Source organism: Cydia pomonella, chromosome 22, assembly GCF_033807575.1.
Source record: "Cydia pomonella isolate Wapato2018A chromosome 22, ilCydPomo1, whole genome shotgun sequence".
In the NCBI taxonomy this organism is placed as follows: Eukaryota; Metazoa; Arthropoda; class Insecta; order Lepidoptera; family Tortricidae; genus Cydia; species Cydia pomonella.
In genome coordinates, this window is record NC_084724.1 from 6,612,422 (window position 1) to 6,637,228 (window position 24,807).

A 24,807-nucleotide genomic window follows, 5' to 3' on the forward strand; every position below is an offset into this window, starting at 1 on the left:
ACATTACCCACATTACACGTAGCTTGCGCTGCGTCCCGTCTGCTAGCGCGTGGAAATCGAGGCGCTCTGTCTCTGTCGTTACTGTTGGATTCAGATTGGGACTTAGATGTGAGACAGAGACAGACTATAAGACAGATATATAACTCACATTGCACGTAGCTCGCACTGTGTCCCATCTGCGAGTGCGTGGGTATCGAGGTGCTCAGTCATTCGAACTGCGCTAAGTTACTGTTGGATACAGCTTGGGCCTGCGGTGTGAGACAGAGACAGACTACGAGACAGATATATAACTCACATTGCACGTAGCTCGCGCTGTGTCCCATCTGCGAGTGTGTGGGTATCGAGGTGCTCAGTCATTCGAACTGCGCTAAGTTACTGTTGGATACAGCTTGGGCCTGCGGTGTGAGACAGAGACAGACTACGAGACAGATATATAACTCACATTGCACGTAGCTCGCGCTGTGTCCCATCTGCGAGTGTGTGGGTATCGAGGCGCTCAGTCATTCGAAGTGCCCTATGTTACTGTTGTATACAGCTCGGAACTGCGGTGTGAGACAGAGACAGACTACGAGACAGATATATAACTCACATTGCACGTAGCTCGCGCTGTGTCCCATCTGCGAGTGTGTGGGTATCGAGGCGCTCTGACGTCCTAAGTTACTGGTGGATACTGCTTGGGACTGAGGTGGGGCCTGTGAGACAGAGACGGACTCTGGCGCTGTAAGAGACAAGAAAATATTGAAGTCAGTCTATACGAACTCTGCTAGGTGTTCAAGTGCTATAAACTAGAGATGGCATGAATATCCGGCAAATATTCGGCCACTTTGCCGAATATTCGAAATTCGTCCACATATCATACTATTCGGCCGAATACCGAATATCTATTACACCTACATATGAAGAAAAATTTCATAATTAAGTGTATCGCAAACCATTATAGACCAGTGGTGGCAGCATGGTACAATTTTTATCACTTGTCACTATGCCCGTCACTTTCGCGCTTTCATACTTGTTAGAGCGTGACAGGCATGGTGACAAATGATAAAGAGCCGACCATCTTAGCCCTACAGTTTTCATAATAAATTCGGCCGCCGAATATTCGGTGCTTCGGCCTCTAGTTTGGCCGAATATTCGGTACTCGTCCAACGTCACTATTCGTGGCATCTCTACTATAAACTTTAAATTACTATGAAAGTATATAAATTATAATTACCTCTAATCGAAGTAGGATCGTGTCCTTGTCCAAACATGTGTTGCCACTCAGTGTTCATGTGTGGTTCTTGCGATGTCGATGTTTTGTGAGTCCTTCTGTTGAATGGTTACTTGTTTTAGAGAGTTGTTGTTTAACTGCTCGTGCCAATATTGATACCCGAGCAAGCGAAATATTCCAAAATTGAACCACGAGCATAGCGTGCGGTTCACGAAGTGGATTCTTGAGCGTTGCGAGGGTTTCAATGCACGAGGGTTAAACAAACTTTTCCTCTGAGTGAAACGCAAACATTTTCACCAGACCTACGCGAGGAAAATAGTATGAAATACCAAAACATCGAAATGAACGTAATAAATAAAATATCATTCATAATTATCATTTAAAAGTCAATTCTACCAGCTAACATAAGGAAATAACTCAAAATTAGCATCTTTTGTCCTTTACTTTATCCCACATGTGGATAAAATGCAACTTTCTCATTAGTTTTTAAACAACGGGGGGCCTTTACCAGTTGGTGTGTTAGAAAAAAATATTATTAGGCGGGTCCACACAGAGTGAGCGAGCGAGCACGTACGTGCGAGGCAATTTCCTCACGCACAAACCGGCCAGTATAGTCGTTCCTCGGCCGAAGCGGCGCGTGCGTTTTCTTCGCCCAAGTGCGCCGCCTCGGCCGAGGCAAGTCTACACTGGCCGGTTTGTGCGTGAGTAAATTGCCTCGCGCGTATGCTCGCTCTGTGTGGACCTGGCTATTAACCATAAAAATCATGTTGTATACACAAATAAGTTCGGTACAAAATATTTTAGCTTGGTAATTGTTCTTAAATTATGTCTACTAATATTTCAAAAGACATACCGTATCACAAGTAAATAATTTTTCCGAGAATCCTTTTCTCGAGTTAAAATCCGTATATACTCCCTTATTATGCAACGCTTAGACATGAAACTTTAACCAATAGTGAATAATGATTTACTCTTCAACTACGTCTACCGATTTTTCAATTATATAAAGTTTTTGAGAAATCGATACTATTCAACTTCGTGCGTTGCCCCGGCGCGCGGGAGTATGCACAGGCGACGTGGGGCAGTCGCCGCTTGGCTGTCGGACGGGAACCTGTATCACTCGACGCGACTCACGCGCAATTATTCTCTGTGAACTGATCGTACGTTTTATACTTTTTCCTACTCCTCTACTGTTATCTGTCATTTATGCATTCATTAACACAAATATAAGAACATACATAAAAGATTTCAAGAAAAGTCTATATTGTCTATTCCTCATAAAAGCTCTTGTGCTTTTATAAGCTATAATGTTACTGCGATTAATGGCTACCAACCTAACAAAACCAAAACGAATACAGTTTTAAACTAAGTGCATTGATGCCAACTTACAAAATATTCATTTGGTTGCATAGTAAAAATAATTACTTCATAAGTCAGAAACACGCATGTGACACCCGTAATATAGCAACACCCATAGACTACGAAGACCGCTTAGCGTTGCTTGTTAGTCTCCGTAGGCTACGGTGGCCAAAATTGAGAAAAAACTGTCCAAAAAATTAATTTAGCAAGTAGCAAGTACCAGGGCCTCATGAGTTACGAGGAGGTGTCGCCGACCGGCCGGCCGCGGCCCGGGGCGGGTAGGGTTGCCAACCGTACTATATTATATAGTATTGTACTATATTTTGGCTCTCTGTACTATATACTGTTGAAAAAATATATAGTACGCTAAAATACTATACTTCCGACATCCTTCTAATTTGTTCAAGATCGATTATCAATTTAATTCTAATCAAATAAAATTATTTCAAGTAATAAGACAAAATGGCGTGAGGAATGCAACAGGGCTGACATAAATTTAATAAAAGTGAGCTATTAAATTGTCATAATATTCAGGATGAATGTACTGAATCGTTGTCTCATTTTATTAAAAATTAGACATTACTAAAAAGTGCACAAAGCTCAATAAAAAATATGAATTTAAACTTTAAATAAATATTGTTATTAAAAATATTTTTTTTACTCTTTATTATTACTGGGCGTATGAGATGACTTGTGAGCAGTTTTACTTATATGACTAACTCATTTAATTAGTAATGATTGTTTTTCTGATGAACATTTAGGTAAACGCGCGTAAAGCACTGATTTTATCTTCTTTGTAAATTTCGTAAAGTTTGGACTGCTAAAAATGGTAAGTTTGTATTACACATATCCTGTACTTCAACTTTAATAAACTACATTTTTGTTATTATAAATTTGAATTTAGTTATTTGAATGAAAGTTAGACGTAATCAATTTTCTCCAGAACTAACTTGAAAACAAGTGACAATTTCTCTGAAAATCGACTTAATTTCAACGAAATTTTGATACTTAAACAATCTACAACAATTGCTAAAACTGTTCTTATACATCATTTTGTATAATTTACTACCATAGTTTTTTGAAGAATTTTTAAAAATTGTCCCTTCTCTTCACATATTACTGGGGACGCACGCTTGCGACCTCATTATTAAAAGGCAAGATGAGAAGACATGCTAATAGAAACCAATACTTGTTATTTAGATATTACGTAACAAAAGGAGTACAACGACTAAATCTCTCAATTTTACATTTTTGCTCTAAAATCGTTACCATAACTAATCTCAACAGAGTGCTAGTAAGTATGATTAAACGTATATTACACTTATGTTAAGCATTTTATCTAAAAGTACTATATTTTTTTGAAATGTACTATATTTTTAATGCCTTATTCTGGAAAATACTATATTCCACCAAAAAATAGTTGGCAACCCTAGGCGGGCCGGGCGCGTAACAAGGTATGCTCGCGCGTCTTGGCTATATACTTTTGCTGTAATTTGTTTGCCTAAATTAAGATTTATTTTTGTTGACTCGTAGGAAAAATATTGTATGCAACGTTGTATAAGTAGGTCAAAAAATTCTCGTGGCGTATTCCTTTACAATGTTCGCCTACGCCTTCGGCTCCGGCTCACATTGTAACTCACGCCACTCGCCTTTTTTGACCCTTCTTATACAACTGATGCATAAAATACTATTTCCTACTCCTCTACTGTTATCTGTCATTTATGCATTCATTAACACGAATATAAGAACATACATAAAAGGTTTCAAGAAAAGTCTATATTGTCTATTCCTCATAACAGCTCTTGTGCTTTTAATCGCTATAACGTTACTGCGATTAATGGCTACCAACCTAACAAAACCAAAACGAATACAGTTTTAAACTAAGTGCATTGCTGCCAACTTACAAAATATTCATTTGGTTGCATAGTAAAAATAATTACTTCATAAGTCAGAAACGCGCATGTGACACTCGTAATATAGCAACACCCATAGACTACGAAGACCGCTTAGCGTTGCTTGTTAGTCTCCGTAGGCTACGGTGGCCAAAATTGAGAAAAAACTGTCCAAAAATTAATTTAGCAAGTAGCAAGTACCAGGGCCTCATGAGTTACGAGGAGGTGTCGCCGACCGGCCGGCCGCGGCCCGGGGCGGGCCGGGCGCGTAACAAGGTATGCTCGCGCGTCTTGGCTATATACTTTTGCTTTGTTTACCTAAATTAAGATTTATTTTTGTTGACTCGTAGGAAAAATATTGTATGCAACGTTGTATAAGTAGGTCAAAAAATGCTCGTGGCGTATTCCTTTACAATGTTCGCCTACGCCTTCGGCTCCGGCTCACATTGTAACTCACGCCACTCGCCTTTTTTGACCCTTCTTATACAACTGTTGCATAAAATACTATTAAGAGTTTTGCGTGATAGGACACTGTTTTTAAGTTTAAAGTTAGTGACTGAGTGAGTTTTAAGTGAGCGAACGAACGCAATAATTTGTTTGTGTGCAAATTCAAGCTGTAAAGGTGAAGAACGAAGAAGGGGGGTCGAGGGAGTTGGAACGCGCAAGGTCATTCAGATAGGGGACGGTCTTAAGAAACCTATAAACTCCTTTTTTAGGGTTCCGTAGTCAACTAGGAACCCTTATAGTTTCGCCATGTCCGTCTGTCTGTCTGTCTGTCTGTCCGAGGCTTTGCTCCGTGGTCGTTAGTGCTAGAAAGCTGAAATTTGGCATGGATATATAAATCAATAAAGCCGACAAAGTCGTACAATAAAATCTAATTTTTTTTTTTTTCAGGGTATCTCCCCTACACGTAAAGTGGGGAATATTTTTTTTTTTTGCTTCAACCCTACAGTGTGGGATATCGTTGGAAAGGTCTTTCAAAACTAATAGGGGTCTTAAACAAAAATTTCTTGATAAAGTGAATATATTCGGAGATAATTGCTCCGAAATGAAAAATAAATGTATCCCCCCCCCCCTCTAACTTTTGAACCATAAGTCCAAAAAATATGAAAAAAATCTTGGAAGTAGAGCTTAAGAAAGACATTAAACGAAAACTATAGCGGATATGATCAGTTTAGCTGTTTTTGAGATATCGCAAAAAGTTTCCCCTTCATAGTAAAAAGACGTATACCCACAGTTCATCCCTTGGTTAACAATCTACCATACTTTAAGCTCCAGTTTAGCTTATTGTGACGGAAGAGTAACTACGGAACTCTGAGCGTGGCCCGACATGCTCTTGGCCGGTTTTATTGAAAAATCTTTTTTAGTCTTCAATAGTAGTTTTTAGAAGTAATTCTGTAGAATACGTGTAAAAAATACCTGTTCTGCGACGCATACATCTTGTCAATGGGCATGGCGTCGCCTCCTGTGTCGAGTTGCACGGAGCGTGAGATATTACTCCCGGTCAATGAGAGACGCCCCGGTGCGTCCGTTATGTGCTGAAACAAATAGATAAATCAGATGCTGCCAAAATTTAAATTTGAAAGTCTCGCTTCGAATTTAACGAAAAAAGATAGCATACAGCAGAGAAATTGGGCCAGGTTTCGCCGTGGCCGGGTGTCTAGTGGTCAGGACGTTAGCCACGTAAGCGGAAGACGCGGGTTCGATTTCCACCTCGACCATCGGTGGACTTGATCACTTTTTTTTTTTCTATTTCAGTTCACTTTGGCCGTAACTATCTATAGAATGCTGACTATATAATCAATGCATCTTTGGCAGAACCTACCAAAGCAATATATATAAGTATATGTGAGTTGCTTTAAAACTGTGTACTTATTTTTTACCTGTGTGGATGAGCCTTGGATCTTGATGAGATGAGCGCTCATGGCAAGTAGCTGATTCTCAACCTGTTCCGTCATACCTGAGCAAACAATCAAATTAGACCACTCAATTTTTTCAATTTATACCTAACATTATTTAATGATAAATGTCAAAGTTTGTACGGCATTTGCGTTTGGACATTTGTTAGTCGATCAAGTAAAAAAGACAAATTTGACTGACCCGGATTAGGATACCGAAACTTTAATAAAAAAAAATAAACGTTTCCAATGAAATTTTGGTTTCCCACGTGAAAATTAGAGATAATGTATAAGAGTTTTCTATGTGGAAACAAGTAATGTTCAATATACAGAATATATTAGTGCAAAAATGTATTACCATCGGAAGCCAATCTCCTGAACAGATTTCTGAGTTGCGGCCCCATCTCACTGTATTGCGGCATCACTCCCTGCTTCACCTGCAATAAAAAAACATATAATATAATAATAATTCAGCCTACAATACGCCCTACTGCTGGACACAGGCCTCCTCTCATGGGCGAGAGGACTATACCCCGCGCTAGCCCAATGCGAATTGAGGACTTCACATACACATTTGAATTTAATTTCAGCTGTGTGCAATTCTCTTCAGGATGTTTTCCCTTACCAAAAAGCTAATGGTGAATATCAAATGATATTTCGTACATTAGTTCCGAAAAACTGATTGGTAGGAGCCAGGATTTGAACCCGCGACCTCCGGATTAAAAGTCGGACGTCATATACACTCGGGCACCACCGCTGTTAAAAAAAAGAGATTATTTCAGACTTTTTCCATAGTCGGTTAGTTACAAACAGACCCCAAACATACATAGCAAACGACACATAGCACAAATCACCATCACCATATGTAGGCGCTCTCGTATAACTTTTCCAATAAAATTGCACCTAAAATATGGACGCTAAGCAAGAAGAATTTCGTACATTGACTCACTATTTGCTATCTCTTTCACACGCGCATTATTACCGGCACATGGGCGGGACAGCAATATCATTACGGGACCGCGATAGAGACAGGAACATCTCTCTTCTCTTCATAATGCGGTCTCTATTCAGTCAGCGATAAAAATCAAATACCAACCTTGAGTCTTGCGCTCCTCCTCTCCCGAAGCGTTTGCACCAGACGATCCACGTCTCCATGACGAAGAACTGCGTCCAAGACCTTCCTAGGAATGGGTTCTTCTAGGCTCTCTAATAGCAGTTCTGCTCTGTCCACCTGCGGGACAAACTCGTTTTAAATTTAAGAGCTTAGAATTAAAAATAACAGAAGATTTGCAGAGCCTAAGAAAAATTCGTGCTTCGAATTTGACAGACAATGTACCTCGTATATGGCGGTTTACGACTTTTTACATACGTACTTAACATAAATTACGCAGTACGAGTATATCTGGTTACAAAAAACTGACAATGTGCCGTTCAATGCTGTCTCGCTCGACTGTCAAATTCGAAGCAGGATGATTCCTTAGACCTTACATCTTTACTTCAATTTCAGTGAATTGAGTTATCTTAACAATTTAAATTAGAAAGGCCATTGAAATTAGAAATAACTGCTTTAAAGGGAATTTAAATCAGAAATAACTGCTTTAAACCTACATACAATAATGTCAGGTACATTATTGTATGAGCTTGTGTTTGAGTTGGGGCCACACCAGCGGCGATATCTTGCAATTCACGTCGATGCCATTGAGTAGACTCGACGCAAGACGCCGGACACTTCGTGTCTTGTATATTACGTACCTGTATGAGCTTGTGTTTGAGATGGGGCCACACCAGCGGCGATATCTTGCAGTTCACGTCGATGGGGTTGAGCAGACTGGCCACACAAGCAATCAAACCGCATACTTCATGTCTTATCTGTAGAGAACAAAATTACGCTTAAATATGGATCCATAAGGGTGCGCGTCATTGACTGGCCACGCTAACTTAACAGTACACAAACTTGGTAGTAAGAACGCACAATCTGGCACACGCACAGTAGAAAAATGCGGCAAATTAAAAAAATAAAAGGGTTGCAATCTGGGTGTGCCGGCAAAAGTGAAAACTTGAATACTAACGTTGTGCATTTTTGATATTTTGGAATGGTTAGGGAATAATTTTGCACGAATTACTTTAATTATCAGTATAAAAGTACAGTCAAGTGCAAAAATATGTATCGAAAGAATCGTCTCATAAATATGGGACTACGCTCTTATTAAACTGGAATAAAATGCTATGGGGCATATTTTTAGTAAGATGTGTACACCCATGTTTTTACACTTGACTGTACTATCATTTATGTGGTAAAATACAATATTCATTTATTGCGCTACCGTACACAAGCATGACAATTTATCTAACATTAAAAATTTAACTACTGGCTTCAATGACATAGTAACAGTTTTTCGATCAGGTCACGTGTCCGTCTTACGAATTTACAATCTGACGAATCTGTGGGTCACGTGAGCTGTCGCGAGTTTAACATTTTTTCCCCATCACAAAAAGTGCACAGCGCCGATAAAGAAGTTGTCACATTCAAAATGTAAGCGCGAAGAGTAGATTCCACATAAAATATTTAAATATCGCGCCCTTTTTCTACTGATTAAGTGGGTCTGTACCTTGACTCTATACTTTTAATTTGAAGAACCCCATATTGCAAAAGCTGCCAGTTAAGACTTACTTTATCCATAGATTGGGATGGGCGCTTTCTGCCACTAAATCGCACAGTGATTGTTTTGGTAGGCCTAGTTCAGCTAGACTGCTGGCAACGCGAAGTGCTTTCGCTATTATTGACTCTGATTGGTGAAACCATGTTACCCATCATGATCATCAATTTCTTAACGTGGCATGGTCCCGGAATTCTATTACGGCTTACTTTAGCAAACTAGTTCCAAGAATTGGGACTGCATTTACGAAAGCGACTGCCATCTGACTTTCCAATCCAGGTTGAAATATGACAGTTTGACAGACCAATCTTCTACTATCTGGTTTAGTCCTAAATCGGCAGTTTGTGTAGCAGATTGGAGAATGAAACTGTTATTTTACTATATAAAAGAGTATAAAAGAGAGTTTAAATAATAAATTAATAAATATTGTAGGGACATTCTTACACAAATTTACTAAGTCCAGAAGTAAGCCAAGAAGGCTTGTGTTGTGGGTACTCAGATAACGATATATATAATATACAAATACTCAAATACATAGAAAACATACAATAAATAAACAAACAAATAATATATTGGCTCAGGAACAAATATTTGTGCTCATCACACAAAAAGATTCCCTTACCGGGATTCGAAGCCAGGACCATCGGCTTCATAGGCAGGGTCATTACCCACTAGGCCAGACTGGTCGTCAAAGCGGAGTTTATCTGGTATAAAAGAGAACTTACCCATAAATTTGGATGGGCGAGGTACACAGCGCTCTCGGCCACTAAATCGCATAGGGCCTGTTTTGGTAGGAGCCCTAGTTCAGCTAGACTGCTTGTAGCTCGTAGGGCTTTCGCTATTATCCACTCCGATTGGTCAGTTAGACCCTGCGGAAAACACGACAAATTTTAACAAAAAAAAATTACTGACAAAATAGTCCAGAATATTTACCCTTTTGTTTTATGATTAAAAACTACCAGAACACTTTACGCATGCCCAAAATATTTGAAGGTTTTCCACAATTTCTCCAAAATTTAGCAAACACTGGTTAAACTGAATATTTAGATATTTTGAGTACCTAATTTTGGGCCCATTTCTCGAACGGTATTAGATTAATATTACTAGCAAACTGTCAAATGATATGGGTTTCCATGTTGATACTTTCTCTCTTGTTCAGGAACGTGCAAGTAGTGCTGCCTCCTCTTTGTTCAGGAACGTCTTCTCTCTCTCTCTCACCTGCTGCAACAGCGGCATGAGTATGGGCGCGGCATGTTGCCCCACATACGCCGCGACGCCCACAACCCGCTCGAAGAAGCAGCCGCGCAGTGCTGCCTCCTCTTTATCGTTCAGGAATGTCACCATGTGGGATAGGATTACGTCGTTCGCTGTAACAAAATGGACATCTATTGTATCAAATTAAATGAAATATGTTTTGATTATAGAAATATTACAAAAGTAGAATATTATATTACACACAAATACAATTAGAAACAAATACACACAAAACAATAATATACAAATAAACTACGAGTACAATGCTAAATAAACTATCTTATTCTAAAAGACCTCCGTAAGCTGCACCGGGTGCAAAGGTGCCCATCACACTTGCCGCGTTACCGCGCTGGATAGCGATGGCCAACCTCTGCACCAGGTACGAACACGCGCGGGCCTCAGAGGTCTTCTCCCTAATCCTACGTCCCACTTCCCTAATAAACGCTATGGCGTCAGACCCCCAACACCCCGTTGTCTCGAAGGCGAGAGGTACAAAATAATAATTCGCTTCCAGAACAGAGTATTTTGATTATCAAATTTCCGACACAAGACCAGACAATTCAACGGAGCCATGTTTTGCAGCCAAAATTGTGAGTTTTAAGTTTAGGTATGTGTATAAACGATTATCGATTATTTTTGACCCATTTACTAGTTAAAAAATGCACTAAGTACGTACCTTTTTGTTTCCCAAAGAATATACAGAGTTTTGTGATGCCATTGTCGACGAGTGCTCTCTTCACGACCGCTTGCGAATCCGTCAGCAGGTACGAAACGGTTGATCGGACCTACAATGTAATTAAAAGAATGTTGGGAACAAAATGGATATTAGGGATGATTTGTCGATAAAATTCATCGTACTATTTAATTGTTGACGGCTCTACTATAGCTGCCCAGACACAATGTATGTAAATCATCTGGGTTAGTGGAAAAGTAAGTTAATACGAACCATTTCATGCAATGCCGACAGCTCCGTCTCATAGTTGACGGCTGCCTCCTTGTCGACCATATTCTGTGTCTGGTCCAGGAATCGAACTGCGATCTCCGCCAGTTTAGCTGGAAAACACATACATTAAATATACAGAAAATCGTGTAATAGGGCGACGTCGACGTCTCAGGTTAATATGTAATTGTTTCTAAGTCACGTTTAGTATCATTTTCAACTCAATCAAAGATGTAGACGCAGATTTCATGTAAATCGGTTCGGCGGTTATTGATTCCCGATACAAACCGACACGTCCTTTTCACTTTTAAGGGATTTTTAGGGTTCCGTAGCCAAATGGCAAAAAGCGGAACCCTTATGGATTCGTCATGTCTGTCTGTCTGTCTGTTCGTCCGTATGTCACAGCCACTTTTTTCCGAAACTATAAGAACTATAGTGTTGAAACTTGGTAAGTAGATGTATTCTGTGAACCGCATTAAGATTTTCACACAAAAATAGAAAAAAAAAACAATAAATTTTGGGGGTTCCCCATACTTAGAACTGAAACTCAATTTTTTTTTAATCAAACCCATACGTGTGGGGTTTCTATAAATAGGTCTTCAAAAATGATATTGAGGCTTCTAATATCATTTTTTTCTAAACTGCTCGAGACACTTCCAAAGTGGTAAAATGTGTCCCCCCCCCCCCTGTAACTTCTAAAATAAGAGAATGATAAAACTAAAAAAAAATTATGATGTACATTACCATGCAAACTTCCACCGAAAATTGGTTGAATGAGATCTAGTAAGTAGTTTTTTTTAATACGACATAAATGGATTCGGCATCCTCGATTGATACGTAAACGATACCAAACATGGCCTAATAGCTTAAACGATATAGATATCAAGATAAAGTTGAGAGCCTCCCCCCTAAAATTTATATCAAAAATCTTGGTGGCTTCACTTCTTAAATCTTATTTTATTCATGCAACGCCGTATTTCACCAGCTGAACATTTAACTAGTATTCGCTATGGGGTTCAAAAATAAAATTAGGTTATTTATAGGACCAATTACTTATTTAAAAAAAGCAACGTCAAAACCATTCAGTTCACGCTTAAGGCGTTTTTACTTTTATAGCTGTTTGTGTTTTTTAGCAAAAACGCTTCTAAGTTTAGAGTCGGTTTGAAGCAAACAACAGATAAAATTAGAGTGATAAAAAAAAGTTAAAAAGGCGGGATCGGAAAATACTTACTGAATTGAATAGTGTAAATTGTGTTTGACTAAAAAATACAAGAAACACGCATCTACGCCATAAAAATGAGTTCTTCTAGTGAAGAAAATATAAATGTTCCTGGCAAAAATACATTGCTTTCTTTCAACAATTATCCTCACACCAATATAAATATTAATTTCTATTAAAGTACTCATAGTTATGCAAATGTTTTCTTATTTCCTTGCAGTAGCCGTGAAAAGCACTATGTGATGCCTCGGCCGGAAACGCTAAAGTTGGACTCGTATTATTTGAGTGCCTCCACTAACGTGTCGGCCATTAAACTCACTCGTCCTCAGTGTCTCATTTCATCAATCATCTCTCAAAACTGTAAAAATATGGCAATTTCTTGCATTCACACTACCATTTCTCCTATCGTTCCTCAGTGTCTTGTGACCGTTACGCTAGTACAGAAGATGAAATTTCTTATTACTCTCATTAGCTAACTAGGGACAAAAAATGTAAGCTATAATCTGTATCTATAGGTATTTAAATAAAAGTATACAAACAATTTGTACATTTTCGGGTAGTTATAACATTTATTGGTTAACCAACCAAATACAAAACCGCCTGGATCTGTGACCTAACGACCTGACTTTAACCTACATTATTTGATCATGTAATGTTTTCATCTACCCTCAACTGGCTTAAGGAGCCATTTGAGGGTAGATTTTGTTTACTTTTATTGAAATACCTAAAGATACAGAGTATAGATGGCGCGGTGTACTTATGATGAATTTTTAGCAAGACAATTTATGCTAAAGACGCATCCAGACAAACTGACCTATATTATTAGCGTAGGCAATCCTAACAGGCACGGCGGGGTCCGTGGCGCGCGGGGCGAGCTCGGGCAAGATGTACTCGGGGAACACGTTGCAGTCCGACTTGGGGAGAGTTGTCACCAGGGACAGGCAGCGGGCCGCGGCCGATACGGCGGAGGCGCGTACGCGGGGCACTGAGTCGTGAGAGAGGTGGATCTGGAAAATAGGTATAACTTAAAAATTGTACTTTATGACTGTTTTAAGCCCTAAAAGACCTCTCCGCCCTCGAAGTATCCAACTGGCGTGAAATAGCGCAGAATAGGGCAAAGTGGCGTTTGTATATCAGAGGCCAAGATCCTTTTTGGGTCGCGAAGCCAGCGAAGTAGTTAAGTAAGTATGTGAGTGTTACATAATGAAAGACAGTAAGTGTAGATTTATAAAACGTCTCTTTGCTCGTTTCATATTTTAACACATTCACTGCCGGGAACCTACCTGGCGGGCGCTCGTGAACTTTGTTCAGATGCCGGACAACCCGCTGGGCGGGTTGTTTTGTACGCAGCTATAGACCACCGGTTTCTGGGGTAGTGCGCCGTTTTTTGTCTGGCAGTGAATGTGTTAATGCCTAAATATACACTGCTTTATCTACACATGTATTATAAATTCTCTTTGATGTGTTCAGGACTCACAATGGTCTTAAGCGTCACAGGCCCTGTTCTTTGCCAATTTCCGCCATTTTGAACAATTTCCAAAAAACGAAAAAACAGAAAAAATCTAACTATGACCTTTAGTCAGATATAGTTTTCCTGTCGCTTCGTTTTCATCACAAAATTGAGAATCGGTTCCCCGGTTTCGGAGAACATCCGGACGTACGAAAGCATTTTTGCCCAAGCTGAAAAGGAGTCCTTCGCTAACGCTCGGTCGATAAATGCGAAGGTACCTATTTCTGTCTCTCGTTAACTCTTCACTTTTAAACCGCTGAACCGATTTAGATGAAATTTGTAATAAAAATAATGTGAAGTCCGGGGAAAGATATAGAGTAGTTTTTATTAATCATCATCATCATTCCACGTCTTGGAAGATTTAACAACTGCAGTCGCCTTTAAGAGCTTACCCCTCTATCGTACCTCGGCCATATGTATTGTATGGACTGACGTTTATCTGACATGGCTATTTGTACGTTACGTACAATCCTTCAAGCTCCACGTAAACAAAGTCGCGGGCAGACATAGCCTATAAAATAGCCATGGACGTAGGCAGGTACAGGCCCCTAGAGCTCAAATTTTACATACAGTGCATGCCCCTCTGCGGCATCTGCCTCCCCCCTACTAGGCTTCCGGCGATATAAGCTCCCCCCCCCCCTAGTTCACGTACTGGCTGGCTACGCCCTTGATTATATAGCATGTGGAACTTACCACATACGGCAATATACGATCTAGAATGGTTTCCGAGCTGGAGTTCTCGCATAGAAGTTGTAAAGTCTCCAGCGCGCGCAGCTTGGACGTGCAGTGCTGCAGGCCCCTGATGCAGGAGGTCACGAGGGATGTGATGAGGATCAGACCTTCGCTGTCTGGGCCGAGATCTGGCTTCTCCACGCCTAAGAAAAAAACAACGGGTTGCACTCCGTGAGTGCCGGCAGAAGTGAAAACTTATACTATAATTTTGCACGAATTGCTTTAATTATCACTATAAAACTACTATCATTTATGTAGTAAAATACAATATTCATTTATTGCGCTATCGTAACCAAACATGACAATTTCAACATTACATTACAATTTTACACTTCAGAACTATAACAATTATTTAACATTAAAAAGTTTATCTCTCAGAAAAATCAACTTCCATCCATAATTTCAACGACTCTAAAACCATGATCTTTACTAGAACGTGTCCGTCTTACGAGTTTTCAATCTGTCGAATCTGTCGGTCACGTGACCTGTCGCGATTTAACATTTTTTTCCCATCACAAAAAGTGCACAGCGCCGATAAAGAAGTTTTCACTTCAAAAACATGTTTCGTAGTGTTCAAACTTGGTTCATGGATTCATGGAACACTTGTGGGATGATTTCGGTATCTATCAGTATCGGCTTACATAAAGCCGATTTTCTACGCCAAATCTTGGGATGAGTTGTCAAGCGGACCCCAGGCTCCCATGAGCCGTGGTAAAATGCCGGGACAACGCGAGGAAGGGGAGATGTAAGCCAATTTTCATATAAATTGCCTATCCGCACGCGAATCCGCGGTGTACGAGCAAGATAACGCTATATATGTACATAACACTATCTCTTTCACAACGGACCGGCGTGCAGATACGCATCATACGTTTGGTTGACGTAACAAGCTGAAATTTAGAATAGGTACTTTGGTTCTCAAACTAACGGTATATTTTGCCTAAGGTGTATAGTTTGTGAAGTTAGAGCTTGTAGAGTTAGAAGCTTGGCTCTACTAGAGATCTGGTAACTTTTTGACAGTGCGAACTTTATGGTTTCGTCTTGGCAACATTTATGTAAAATGTTTTTAAATAAATAAATAAATATTATAGGACATTATTACACAAATTGACTAAGTCCCACTTAAGGGTACTTAGACAACGATATATATAATATATAAATATTTATAAATACTTAAATACATAGAAACACCCATGACTCAGGAACAAATATCCATGCTCATCACACAAATACATGCCCTTACCAGGATTTGAACCCGGGACCATCAGCTTCGTAGGCAGGGTCACTACCCACTACACTCACTACGTTTATCTGACATGGCTATTTGTACGTTACGTACAGTCATACATTTGACGTACCCCTCCCCCGCAAAATTCGGCTGTTTTGTACAGAAAATTACAGACAAGGCGTCTCCAGTTGTTAAATCCTCCAAGTTCTACGCAGACGAAGTGGCGGGCAGTCAGAAAACGAATCGAAGGGAAACGATCGCATTTGACGAGCGGTCTGGCCTAGTGGGTAGTGATGAAGCCGATGGTTCCACATTTGAATCCGGCTAAGGGCATTTATTTGTGTGATAAACACAGATATTTGTCCCTGATGTTTGGTTTTCTATGTATATAAGTATGTATTTATCTATATACGTATGTATATCGTCGCCTAGTACCCATATTATTATTATTATTATTATTTAAACTTTATTGCACAAGTACAAGTATGACGTACAATAGGCGGACTTAATGCCTTGAGGCATTCTCTACCAGTCAACCACTGGGCCAAACAGAAATTTGCTAAGGTGGGTGCAGTGTGAATAAAATATTCCAAAATTAGATACTAAGTCTAATATTACTAAGCCAGTATACAAACTAATAGGTAATATATATAATACTTTTATAAACTACACAAATTATCATTATAAATACATATATAAATTAATTACATAATATACTATACAATATACATAAATATACTTCTGCATGTGTGCGGGGCAGGGGGGGGGGGGGGGGGGAAGAGGGGGGGGGGGGTCCCACGAGACAGTATCTAGCAGGTGCTTGTAGAGAATTCGTTTGAAATTCAGCTTGTTTGGGGCTTGTCTAATCGTTAGAGGAAGCGCATTCCAAAGACGGATAGCTTGAACAGCAAAAGAAGACTTTAGGAAACCAGTATGGTGAGGGAGAACAGAGAGTTTAAGAGAACGGGCAGAGTACAAGCTTTCCTTAGTTTGGGACTAGGTCGATCTGTGGAAGATTGTGCACGAATATTTATTTATTTATATTTCCTGAGTGATCCGCCATTTTATAGGTACAAGCACTAGCGCTTACTTGCTCATAGCGTTTTTTTGGGCAGTCCTTCAGATTTTTCATAATCGTAATATAGAGGTTCTACCACGGAATAAATATATATATAAGTAGTAGTAGTCTACAATACAGAAAAGAAACTTCCTACAAAACCTATCTTAAGGTATTTAAATAAAAGTAAAAAAAACCTACCTTCAAATGGCTCCTGAAGCCAGTTGAGGGTAAATAAAAACATTACATGATCAAATGATGTAGGTTAAAGTCAGATCGTTCAGTGACAGATCCAGGCGGTTTTGTATTTGGTTGGTTAACTAATAAATGTTATAACTACCCGAAAATTTACAAATTGTTTGTTTACTTTTATTTAAATATCTAAATATACAAAGTATAAGTTTGACAGCGATTCAGGGACGAATAATCCTGTCCCTTCCTAATGTATGTCACTATTCCATTCGGCTATTTAGGGTTGTCAATATTCAAGTCATTATCTTATATGTGATTGTGCACGCAAAGGGACGTCAAGTTGTGCCAACCCTAATAATTGCTCGGAGCATTGCTGAGCCGAACGGAGCCGAGGATGCCCGAAATGATCAGTTTCGCCATCCTCTGATTCTATTGTTGAATACCTTTCTCATCTTCTTCTTTGTCCACAATGTTCACGTTGAGCACTTTGAAGCCGTCTTTTTTTAGCATGTCTATGGTGTCACACTTGTCTGTCGTTTCTTCTACTAAATCTTGGTAGTTTTTGGCGTCTGACGGCTGGGTGAAGATTCTGAAAATTATAGTTGAGTGAATACTATACCACTAATGAATGCTATACCTAAACTCTAGCCGCCGACATATCTAAACTTTATATTGATAATTGTACAAGTAAATTGCGCATGCATCGTATTGATCATTTGCCCCATCAGCATTTAGTTTATATAAAAGTGTTGTAATTAGTCAATAAGTACCTATTCATTCGCTAAATATTCACGTTCGCTATTATATAAGTGTGCACGCCTATCAAGTTATAATAAAACAAGTTTATTTCAAGAATTCGTCTTTCGTGTTTCACATTACTATCAAGATATCAAGTAAATGTTAGAGTTAGCAAGTACTCGGTGATTTAGATTTATATATTTATTTCACAATATTAAATTACAATATAAATTATTTTAAGTTAATAAATGGTAACATTTTATTTTTATTTTATTGATAAAAATGTTTACATGACATTACAGTTGAACCAATGCGTCACGAAACTTAAACTAACTAATAATTATAAGTATTAACAATTATAAATAATTAAATTGGGACAGTAGAGCACCTAGCATCCATCGCCTCACAGAATCTCAAGCATTCACTATACACTGCCGCCCATCGCCAAGCAAATAGATCGCATTCAGGCGTCGATGCCAGGAGCGCATTGAGCAGTGAGAGGGCGCGGGGCAGCGGCGAGTTCCTGCGCGATACGGTGCGCGCCGGCGGCACGGCCAACAGGTCGCGTTGTCGTGCTCTGAGGGCCATTCTCGGGACGTCCGGAACAAACAGGCGCACGAGACCAGAAACAACTTCGGGACAGTCTGACTCCCCACGCAAGGCTCGGCATGCCATGACAAGGAGTTGGTAATTCCGCCTGACCTCCAAGGAATTGTACCCGAGGGAGCCGAGAAGATACTTTGTCGGGTACAGGTACGGATAGAATCCGAATATTTTTTTATAAAGGAACCTTAAAAACGCTTTCTGGACCTTCTCAAGCAGTAAAGCATACGTCGACTCGTAGGGGTTCCAAATGATCGACGAAGTCTCCAGCTTACTCCTTACTAGACCATTGTACACCATTTTTATGGCCACCGGGTCATGAAAATCGCGAAGGTTTCGGATTACAAAACCCAGCCTTTGAAAGGAGCTCTTCGCGAGAGAAAAAAATATGCTCGTGAAAAGTTAGCTGTGCATCGAACACTACGCCCAGATCCTTGACGGAAAAGACACGATTTATCGGCTCTGACCCCAGTATATAATGCCCATATATAGCGGAACGAGAGCGGCTAAATGTACACACACAACACTTGACTGGGTTGAAATGAAGTTTATTGTGCATACTCCACCGAAACACCAGGTCGATGTCCTCCTGTAACGTCTCGCAATCAGTTCTTTGCTCAATCCTGTATACCAGCTTCAGATCATCAGCATACAAGAGACATTGAGCCGCCCGAAGAACTGATTTGAGATCGTTAATCATGATGCCGAAAAACAAGGGTCCCAAGATGGAGCCCTGACTCACGCCGGACCGGGTGTGGTAAGGAGTCGAGACAAAACAGCCATGTCGGACGAATTGCTGCCGATCGCGCAGATAGTTGGCAAAATATTGCATTGTCACCCGACTTACATATGTACGCAAAATTTTCAGCTCAATCGGAAATCCGTAAGTGGGTCAAATTTCGCTTCCAAGATTTGACACTAACAAAATCAAATACAAACTAACAGTGCCCCAGTAAAAAAAAAAGGTTGTAAAAATGGAATAGAAAACCTTTTTATATGCCTCTGGACGACTAGAGAATAGGCTATACTAGATAGACTTATTGAAAGTTAGGTTAGAATAGGTTAGTAGGTATGTACCACTAATTAAGTTGGTCTTTGGTGAAGGAAAACATCGTGAAGAAATTCAACGAATCCCAATAAGGCCTAGTTTCTCCGGTACCAGTAGGTACCTGTGCCAATTCCTGAGAATAGGATGCTATATGCAGATCCAGGGCATCAGGAAAGCACTAAGATGTAGGGAGTTAAACTTACTTGATGATGTTCTTTATGTCCTGGTGGATTCTAAGTATCTTCTCGTCTGGAGGTAAAATTGGTTGCGCGGAGAATATCAGCATATATGACTGCAGGAAAGAGTAGAAATATTCTGGGAACAATCTGGAACAAAGCGGAATATTAACATTGGCATATTTACGGGGTTGATATATAGGTCATACTGAGCGAATTTTACTGAGACCAACCCCGAAATCGAGAAAAATAATCGGACAGACAGACGGACATGACGAATCTATAAGGGTTCCGTTTTTTGCCATTTGGCTACGGAACCCTAAAAATTGGCTGTTTCATACATTTTGACTGCCTGACCTTGACATTTTCTATGGGAGAATAATTTTTTTTCGCGAAAAAGTTGCTCAATATTAGGTACCTATATATTCAGCCCGTAAATTATTGCAGGTGACTGAATAAACATACCCTGTATATCTAAGGACAGGCCTTACGGCCACTAAGAATGGTGCTAGTTTAGTGGTGTCACTCGCGAATTCGAGTTAATCGTGCAGTCTAACGCAACTAGTTGCGACGAATCGCGCGCGTGATGCGAACTGATCAACCAATCGCGTTGTAGCGTTGGACTGCACGATTGGCTCGAATTCGTGTGCGTGAGACTGCTGTACTGATCCCATTCTTATTGCCCGTAAGGCCCGTCCTTAGAAATATGTCAATGAAATTTACAGGTAATAGAAAATATGCTGATATATACATATATGGTCGTGATGATTGCACAATCATTGTTTATATGATATAAAGTCTAATTACAGGAGTTTTCAAATAAATGGCTGCAAAAAAATTGCAATATGATAGATTTTTGCCGCTACTGCAGATCCAACATGTAAAGACCCTTTGGAGAGCTTTAATATCATGTAGAACGCCTGCTGCATGCCTATTATTATTATTTGTCTAAATAATAAGAGAATGGAAATGCTCAGAGGACTCTTTGCAGTTGGAACTAGGAGGTAAAACTTTATTAGATGGTTCGAATATTGACGCACTTGCCCCTCGCCTCGTCCAAGTACAGCTCGGCGCTCCGGCGCTCCTTGGGGCTCCGCTCCGTCATGGACAGCAGCAGCTCCTGCAGCGCGGGTGAGGCTCCTTCTAGGGTCATGCTAGAAGGCCGCGGGGATCCGTTACGGTAGGCCAGGAGGGCTGGGAGGTCTAGAGCTGGGGTGCCATCGTTCCATAGTTCTAATAAGGCACATCTGAAAGAAATATTAATAGGTACTGATGTATAAAGGGATAAGACCGCCTGTTGTTACCTAACTTTTACGTGTTTTTTCATTTCCTGTCTATTTTTAAATGTATGGTGCACAATAAAGAATATTTACTTACTTACTTATAAAGGGGTTTCCAAGGAGTCAAACAAAAGATAGTAGTTAATAACGTTCATAAGCCGCGGTAACTGCTTACCATTTTAGACACTTACTGCTTGTTTGCCAACTTCAAGATTCACTAGGCCGTAAAAATAGTTTCCACTTTCTCAGGGTGTATTTAGCAGACTTACCCAGCTGAGAAGATGTCCATACTTGGCAGTAACTCTCCCACTTTGCATGGAGACTCGCTTAATAACAAGTTACTGTTTCTATCATCATTCTGAAACAATAAGTTTTAATTAGCGACTCAAGCAGAAAGGAAATGACCCCCGTTCTGAGTCATGGCTTGTCCTTCAACATGTCTCCATCGCCATACAGCGGGGTAACACTGGTAGTGTGATGTGGACCCAGCATGGCTCAGAACAGGTTTTAGCTTTTTAAGGTATATAGTTAGTCTAATTATTACGTATTTTTTGAATAAATAATATTAAAATAAATAAATTTGATATTTATTTTTGACTAAAATAATATTTTATACAATCGTGATATAATGGAGAGCTTTTTAGTTGAGTACCGTGTTAAGGCCGCGAAGCTTGCTGAGTGGCCTTAGTATGTACGAGATCGAAAAATCTTAATTCAACCATTGCAGTTGATAAGTAGAAATATTGTTGTTTTGATACAAGCTATATTCGACGGTCGTTCTTTTTACAGTCTTTTACAATGAATGATGCTAAAAACCCAAACTCAAAGAGATTGCATTGCTTTATCACCTAGTTCCTATTGCCACCTTCGATCATTGATCAGATAAATTTGATGTCATTATAGTATTGCCCTGTCACGAGTCACGCCTGTCACCTGTGTCTCATAAGTATGCCAAATTTGAGCCTTATCAAAGCAAAAGCTGCCTCGGGCTTGTCTGCTGCAGTGTTGGTATAATGGAACTGATTCCTTATCTGCTTAATTGAGTGAGCGTGTGTCAATTTAAATTCAAGATTATGTCAATGTGTTAAATAAATAAGTAGATTACATACCGCTCGGCGCGGGTCGGGGGACACGAAACGCTCGGGCGCGACATAACACAGCCGGCGACGAGAGGTGTCGAAGAAATAACTGAAGTCAGCAGGGTTGTCATCGGGCAGGAATGTGGGTTTGAAAGACGCTATGTCGGTCACTAGCACCCATAGCCATGAGGTCACCATTATGTTTTCCAGCTATTTAAATAAAATGAAAATTAAATTTGGATAATTTTCTAAGGAAGCTATGTAACTTCTATTCTATGATTCACCTTTTCGAATTAGGATAAAAGTAAATTTATAAACCTTCTTGGTCACTTAAATGTAGTGTCCGAACGAAGAATTGGTTTTGGCAGGTATATCCAATAAATGATGTTGCGGCCAAAGGTCTTCATTAATTTTAAATTGAAGGAAGGTCTTCTAAGATTGTTTTCGCGTAGTAGTACGGGATCTGGTAGCTGCCCTCACTGCCCAAAAAGAAAATCCACCCTGTATAGGTGCAACTGGTTGGAGGACAGCGGGGCTGCGCGCGGCGGGGGAGTCGCCGTAGCAGTGAGGCACGTGCTAAGACCATCTACCTCATACCCATATTAACAGATTTGACTGAAAACTGTTCTGATAATCATCAATGTTTCTCTGAAACTGTTAATTTTTGGTTTTACCCTATACAAAGAGCCACTATACTTTGGGGTTAAATTATCTATAGGATTCAAGGCAAATTGCCTCGCACGTATGCTTGCTATGTGTGGACCCGCCTATTTGAGTTTGTCATAATTATAAATTATCGCTAGCAGGCTAGTTTCCTCAATGGGATTTCTTATTTCAAAAATTAAATATTAGAAGTACTTAATTACCTTAATATCACCATGACATATCCCCAGTTTATGCATCCGGTGCAGAGCATAGAGTACTTGAAAAGTGATCCATTTCTTCTCAAGCACAGTTAAAAAGGGGCGTGTTGACATTCGGTCGTACACACTGTACTTGCAGTACTCACGCATTAGGAGACCCGCTTTGTCTGTTAACTGTGGAAAAGGATAATATGAAGGTTGGTCCAGATCTCGCGAACGCGGTTCGTGCTGCGGCGCATTTATCGCGAACAGCTCGCCTATTGCACAACTGAATTATATGAAAAGACAGTGATTATTTTGCAAATGGCACCCATTAATTAGATCTTGGTGCACCTTTGGGTCAGACTAAGACTAAGAGAAGACTATTTAGAATATCATATTATGGATGTACCCCTGTAAATTTAGCTCTGTTAACAGTTCCATACAAAACTGACATACTTTTTAATTTCATGTACCTATACAAAATTTCAACAGATAACCGAAAATGTAAACTTTTTTAGTCTATTCAATATCAAAACAAAAGAGGACCATCATACATTTTTTTTGTATAATATTGTCAAAAATACAAATATATATATATAATAATATTATATTATAATCTAGATAATAATTATTTTCCAGAGATGGCATGACAGCCCGCCAGAACTCTATATCTACTCAAAGATACTTACTATAACTCTCTGAAACGGCAAACAATTGAATGCAGAAACCAGCTGCTCCTTAATCTTCAGAATCCGTTCTTTATGTTCAGCGAGTGGTAATGACGGGTCATGTACTGCAAATACTTTGGCTACAACTAAGCCCTCACGCGACCGAGCCCGTGCCACTTTTAAGAAACGTGTAGAGCCGAGGCTGAAAGAAAAGCTTTTGTTAAAAAAAAAATAGAATATTACCCTCACACCACCCATTATGTAAAATGTTTGCTAAATTAGTTTGGACCTAGCTGTATTAATAATTGGGTTGAATTTAATTTCGTCTTAGAACTTTATGAGACTGGAGATGCTACTTAGTATGACTTGAGAAACAAAATTTAATCACAATATAAGATACAATGTAATTAACTAATAATGAATATACAAATTTAACATATCATTAAATAACTAAACTATATAGTTTAAATCTTAAAATAAAATACTAAAAACTTTCCCCCTGCGGCATGGTGAGTTTGAAAACCTACATTGGGCGGCACGAGGATGCAATGCACTAAAAGCGATGGAGATAAAGATTTCCGACATTAAATAAGACCTTTTGTAGCCAAGAAATCAATTAGTAATTGAAAATGTCAGTGTGTGAAAGTAGTAGTGGCAGGCATATGAGGATAATTCTATTACCTCATATCAAATGTTAGATCCGCATGGTCACTTAAATAATGCTCCACAGGGTATATCTGCGACGGAGCTAAGCCCATCAGCTGGTTGCCCATTTTGATTATCAATCTACTTCTCAGAACTTATACATTAAGTATTATTAGTACACATCTGAGTTGAAATAGTATAAATATTATGGGTCAATATCCTCTACTAAAGAACGAAAAACGCTAATTTCACATACGTGAATAATTAGAGATATTCACATATTTCGTCTATTTTCAAAACAAAGACTATTTTATTTTGACTTTGACAAGTGAGTCAAGTGAGTGAAGTGCACTTTTTTTAAAGTGTTTTAGGTAATGAATTTGATAATTGATAGTGAGGACCAAAGAGTAAAGTAAGTATTACTGTAAGTGTAAATCAAATGTAAACGTCGTCGAAATAAAAATGTTGTCTTTCTACATTTCTAACCCTCTTGCCGTATAGAAGTGACAGAGATAGAATACTCTTATTTGGAATTTCGAAGCTTGTAATAAAAAAAACATTAGATTCATGATAACAT

At 39.4% G+C, this 24,807-nt stretch overlaps 1 protein-coding gene across 1 annotated transcript in view; it reads right to left on the reverse strand.

Moving 5' to 3' along the window:
* Nucleotides 1-24,557, reverse strand: part of LOC133530180 (phosphoinositide 3-kinase regulatory subunit 4) — a 36,525-nt gene extending 11,968 nt beyond the window's left edge. Inside the window, exons 1-21 of the mRNA XM_061868036.1 lie at nt 24,267-24,557; nt 23,607-23,787; nt 22,939-23,109; nt 22,103-22,282; nt 21,263-21,351; nt 20,754-20,960; nt 19,741-19,863; nt 17,592-17,737; nt 14,633-14,814; nt 13,244-13,436; nt 11,217-11,323; nt 10,947-11,055; nt 10,235-10,383; nt 9,742-9,885; nt 8,112-8,228; nt 7,456-7,590; nt 6,718-6,796; nt 6,345-6,421; nt 5,881-5,999; nt 1,214-1,308; nt 590-718 (exon numbers count right to left, since the gene is read on the reverse strand). Of these exons, the coding sequence (XP_061724020.1) occupies nt 590-718; nt 1,214-1,308; nt 5,881-5,999; nt 6,345-6,421; nt 6,718-6,796; nt 7,456-7,590; nt 8,112-8,228; nt 9,742-9,885; nt 10,235-10,383; nt 10,947-11,055; nt 11,217-11,323; nt 13,244-13,436; nt 14,633-14,814; nt 17,592-17,737; nt 19,741-19,863; nt 20,754-20,960; nt 21,263-21,351; nt 22,103-22,282; nt 22,939-23,109; nt 23,607-23,787; nt 24,267-24,358 (2,824 nt within the window). The 5' untranslated portion in view covers nt 24,359-24,557. The remainder of the gene's footprint in view (nt 1-589; nt 719-1,213; nt 1,309-5,880; nt 6,000-6,344; nt 6,422-6,717; nt 6,797-7,455; nt 7,591-8,111; nt 8,229-9,741; nt 9,886-10,234; nt 10,384-10,946; nt 11,056-11,216; nt 11,324-13,243; nt 13,437-14,632; nt 14,815-17,591; nt 17,738-19,740; nt 19,864-20,753; nt 20,961-21,262; nt 21,352-22,102; nt 22,283-22,938; nt 23,110-23,606; nt 23,788-24,266) is intronic.
* Nucleotides 24,558-24,807: the final 250 nt, after the last annotated feature.